Below are 5,215 nucleotides of genomic sequence, written 5' to 3' on the forward strand. Positions count from 1 at the left end.
GGCCTCCTCGATACTTTGAGGTCTTCTTCTTTGCCCTCACACGATTTTTTTCACTCAATTCCTACAAAAAAAATTTAAGATTAAATTCATAAACTTATAAAGTATCAAAACTAATAAACTTATAAAGCATCAAAACTAATAAACTTATCAAGCATCAAAACAGAACTGAACTCAGAACGGAGCTTCAGAACTGAACTCCAGGACTGAGGTTCAGAACTGAATTCAGAACTAAGCCTCAGAACTGAATTCAGAACTGAGCTTCAGAACTAAACTCAGAACTGAGATTCAGAACTGAATTCAGAACTAAGCCTCAGCACTGAATTCAGAACTAAGCTTCAGAACTGAACTCATAACTGAGCTTCAGAACTGAACTCAAGAACTGAATTCAGAACTGAGGTTTAGAACTGAATTCAGAACTAAGCTTCAGAACTGAGTTCAGAACTGAACTCAGAACTGAAATCAGAACTAAGGTTCAGAACTGAGCTTCAGAACTGAACTCAGAATTGAGCTTCAAAACTGAACTCAAGAACTGAGTTCAGAACTAAGGTTCAGAACTGAACTCAGAACTGAAATCAGAACTAAGCTTTAGAACTGAGCTTCAGAACTGAACTCAGAATTGAACTTAGAAATGAGCTTCAAAACTGAACTCAAGAACAGAATTCAGAACTGAGTTTCAGAACTGAACTCAGGACTAAACTCAGAACTGAATTCAGAACTAAGCTTCAGAACTGAACTTAGAACTGAGCTTCAAAACTGAACTCAAGAACTGAGTTCAGAACTGAGGTTCAGAACTGAACTCAGAACTGAATTCAGAACTAATCTTCAGAACTGAACTCAAAATTGAACTCAAAACTGAGCTTCAGAACTGAACTCAAGAACTGAATTCAGAACTGGATTCAGGGCTGAACTCCAGAACTGAATTCAGAACTGTACTCCAGAACTGATTTCAGAACTGAATCGCTAAATTCAAGACTGACTTTAGGAAATGGTAGGGAAAAGGGGTGTTTGCAAGGCAGGGGATTGAGTGCAACACATTCAAATTATTTTATAAATATAAAAGCTACCTGAAACTCCTTTGAAGTACAATATTTGACGAAGATCTCCCAATCTGTATCTTTTATGAAAGGATATTTCCATGGGGGTTGTTGTCTGACAGCTCCATCTTCTAGATACATCCATTCAAGTCTTAGCCTAGTCTTGAAAGCTTTCCATCGCTTAGAAGTTTGTTTCAGTATCCAATTTCTGCGATTCTCGATGACATAAAATCCCTTCTGCATTGTTGGTACAGAAACATTAAACCTTCCAACATAAAAGCTTATTGTATGACTTATTCAAATGTCTTAGAACTGAATATGTTTGCTTACTGTGATAGCATTGTAGACTTCGTCTAAGACTCCATTTGGAAGGTCAGACCACTCCTTATAAGTAATCGTTACTCTTTCACGGGCAACAACACCAATGTAGGTGGAGAAATGAGATTTGTGCTCTCCTACTGGAATTCTTTTAATAGGATGCCATTGTAAACGAATCTTGGTGCCTGCTTGGATCGCCTTCCCCACCATAGCAAGTACAGTACGACCCCACTCATCCTCACGCCTTATTTTCTCATAATCCTCAGGATGTAGTGTGTCACCTTCATTGGATGGGCGTACACGTTTTCTCTTTCTAGCCATCAACCTATAAAAAAATCAGAAAAATAAATTTAATAGGTTAGTTAAATGCAAAAATCATTGTAATAATGAAACCAAAATTTTAATTAGGACATCCTAAGGAAAAACCAATAATAAAAAAAAAAAAAGTTAGTACTTTATAAAAAAAAATAAAAAATTACATTTGTTACGAGATCGCTTTCGCTTGACATTTTTTCGCTTCTTTGTATCTTCAACCCATGTAACCTCATTATGATCATCTCTCACATATATTGAAGAGTCATCAACATTATCGTCCACTACTTTTCTTGTCCAAGAAGGAGTCTCCAACACACTATCAAAAGTACAATCATTGATGGAGTGTCGAGGCCTTGGTGTTATGACAACTGACCTTCGCTTATCTAAGGGGTCAGTCATATAAAAAATTTGTTTTGCTTGGGTAGCTAAAATAAAAGGATCCTCTTTGTGACCAACCTTGTTAATATTGGCCAAAATAAGTCCCAAGTTACTTTCTTCAACACCGTTGTTGCTGTCAACCCATTGGCATTTGAAAAGAGGAATCAAAAACATGGTGTAATGCAACTCACAAATCTCTTCAATGACTCCATAGTATCTCATAGTACCACACACGGGATTCTTATCTTTTGCACTAGCAAAGTGAATAGCTTGAGCCTCTAAAGTAACCCCACTGGTTTGCATAGTGTTGTGTTCATCTTGGAACTTTGTGTAAAAAGTGCAACCATTTATAACATATCCTGAATAGTATGTTGCACTAAAGTCAGGTCCATATGCTAAACTCTTGACTCGATCTGAGATTACTATTGAAGAGTCATCGAGCTCCCTCATTACTTCATATTTGAACCGAGAAATGAATGATTTGCTATGTTTGTCAGCTAATGCCTTTTCGCTTGCTCTTGGATTGTACTTTCTCAAGTGTCTCATATGTCTTTCAACATAGGGTGCAACTTCATCCTCATTATGCAGAATGTATGAGTGTGCCTTGTGCCAATTGTTATAAGACATATCACGTTGCTTACGACCTAAGGTTCCCACACCATCCATTCGTCAGCTATGACGGGATGTAGGAATCCCTATTCTCATTGAATTTATCATAAAATCACCAGCATATTGTAGTACTTCTTCATGGAAAAGTTGCTCAGCAATACAACCTTCAGGTCGATAAGCATTCTTCACATACCCTTGGTATGTTCTCATTTGCCTTTCAAAAGCCCATTGAACTCTCAAATATATTAGACCACAAAATCTTATCTCTCTTACCAAGTGAACCGTCAAATGAACCATGATATCAAAAAAAGATGGAGGAAAGTACATCTCTAATTGACATAAAATTATAACAATTTCTTCCTCCAAAGCATTCAAATGTTTGGGATCAATGACTTTACTATAGATTACATTAAAAAAACAAACAAAGTCTAGTAATGGCATATCGAACATTTTTAGGCAATATTGAACGAATAGCTACGGGCAATAAATTTTGCATCAAAACATGACAATCATGAGACTTAAGGCCCATAAGTTTCAAACTTTCCATGTTTACCAGGTTGCGAATGTTAGAAGAATAACCTTCCGGCACTTTCACTCCGGCCAAGCTCTAACATAACTCGATTTTCTCTTTTCTAGAGAGCGTATAAGCAGCCGGTGGCAAGTACTTTCGACCATTCTCATTCTCAACCACATGGTGTTCATCTCTAATCCCCATTTCCTTTAAGTCATCTCTAGCTTTCTCCCCATCTTTGGTCTTTCCACTAATATTCAATAGTGTACCAATAACACTATCACACACATTTTTCTCAATATGCATCACATCAAGCGTATGTCTTACAAAAAGGAATTTCCAATATGGTAAGCTCCACAATATTGAACACTTTTTGAATCCTTTCTGAGCAAGAAGTTTTTTATGCTTCTTACCATATGTGATCTTGAGATATTTGATCTTTTCAAACACCTCTACTCCAGATAGTATCTTAGGGCGCACCCTAAACTCTTGATGTCCATTGAAGGCCTTTTTCATGTTGCGATAGTGATGAGTACATGGAAAAAATACACGATTTCCATCAAAAACATTCTTCTTAGATGCACTCAACCACCTTCCTGGAAAACCCTCCATGCATACGGGACAAGCAGTTTTCCCGTAAACTGTGTATCCTGATAGATTACCATATGCTGGAAAATCTTGAATAGTACAAAACAACAATGCTTTCAAATTGAAATTCTCGTTACGATGTGCATCGAACACCTCTACACCTGTTTCCCACAACATCTTCAAATCATCAATTAGTGGAGCCAGATACACATCAATATCATTACCAGGCTGCCTCGGACCAGAAATTAGTAGTGATAACATCATATACCTTCTTTTCATGCAAAGTGTAGGAGGTAAGTTGTAGGTAATCAAAACAACAGGCCATGTACTATAAGTGCTACTCAATGATCCAAATGGATTGAAGCCATCTGTAGACAAAGCAAGGCGTAAATTACGCTTTTCTTTGGCAAATTCTGGAAATTCTCCAATAAACCTCCATTGTGGGGAATCAGCAGGATGTCTAAGCATTTCATCATCCTCTCGACCATAGACATGCCATGTTAACTTTTCAGCATCTCCGGCATTAGAAAATAGCCTTTTAAACCTAGGTATTATTGGAAAGTACCATACTTACGACCTATTGCGCATTACAAATTGCGCATCTCTCTAACGATTCATTCTCGTTTTGATACAACATGCAATCGTTAGGGCAAGCATGAATTCTCTCATAAGGTAAACCCATGACACTTAGTGTCTTTTTGCCTCATATGTACAACTTGGAAGGACATTATCATCTGGAAGCATGTATTTTACCAATTCTAGGATCATATTAAAGCTTTGATCACTTAAACCATGACCCGCCTTCAAGTTATACAACTTAAGTATGGCAGACAACCTTGTGTATTTAGTGCAACTTTCATACAAAGGCTTTTCAGAGTCACTTAATAAGCTCTCAAATTTAGTGGGATCTTCATCAAAATTCTCCTGTACTACATGGAGCATTTCCTCTAATCTATCTCCCTCATTTGTATGTTGACCTTCATTAGCATTATCTGAAAAGTTACTCACCGAAGCTCCATCTCTACATTCTCCATGCCAAATCCAACACGTATATGTTTTGTCAAATTCCCATTTCTCCAAGTGATTAAGTATCTCTTCGGGTCTCTTATACAAGAAATTTTGGCACATGTGACAAGGGCATGGTAGCTTATGGCGGCCTCCACTATTCTTAACTGCAAACTTAACAAATTCTCTTACACCTGCTTGATATTTTGGGTCACCTGGCTTAGTTGTTGTTATCCAACTTCGATCCATTTAATATTTTCTACACAACAACAACTAAAATTATTAATCCCATCCTGCCCCTGCCCCTGCCCCTCTCCCTACACCTTTCCCCTCATCTTCTAATTATTAAATTGACAAAAAACATAACTCATGAACCAATTAGCAACAAAACTGACAATTTGTGTACATGCATGATTCCATAATGCATTTTTAATAAAAACAAAAAAAAGAAACACAC

The 5,215-nt window shown here is 37.2% G+C and overlaps 1 protein-coding gene across 1 annotated transcript; it reads right to left on the reverse strand.

The window, feature by feature from the left end:
• Positions 1 to 3,261: 3,261 nt before the first annotated feature.
• Positions 3,262 to 5,007, reverse strand: LOC145632833 (uncharacterized). The gene is made up of 2 exons (XM_081685165.1): positions 4,589 to 5,007; positions 3,262 to 4,297 (listed from the first exon to the last, which is right to left on the reverse strand). Exons 1-2 carry the CDS (start codon positions 5,005 to 5,007, stop codon positions 3,262 to 3,264), a joined length of 1,455 nt encoding a protein of 484 aa, XP_081541291.1.
• Positions 5,008 to 5,215: the final 208 nt, after the last annotated feature.

This window comes from Chenopodium album, chromosome 5 (assembly GCF_948465745.1).
Source record: "Chenopodium album chromosome 5, dcCheAlbu1.1, whole genome shotgun sequence".
Taxonomy (NCBI): Eukaryota; Viridiplantae; Streptophyta; class Magnoliopsida; order Caryophyllales; family Amaranthaceae; genus Chenopodium; species Chenopodium album.

Bases quoted from the DNA above. Each gene is read 5' to 3' on its own strand.
- LOC145632833 (XM_081685165.1), bottom strand. From the start codon at position 5,007: ATGGATCGAAGTTGGATAACAACAACTAAGCCAGGTGACCCAAAATAT. The intron at 4,298-4,588 runs GTTGTCTGCCAT...AATAATACCTAG, and splicing joins AGTTGCACTAAATACACAAG to GTTTAAAAGGCTATTTTCTA.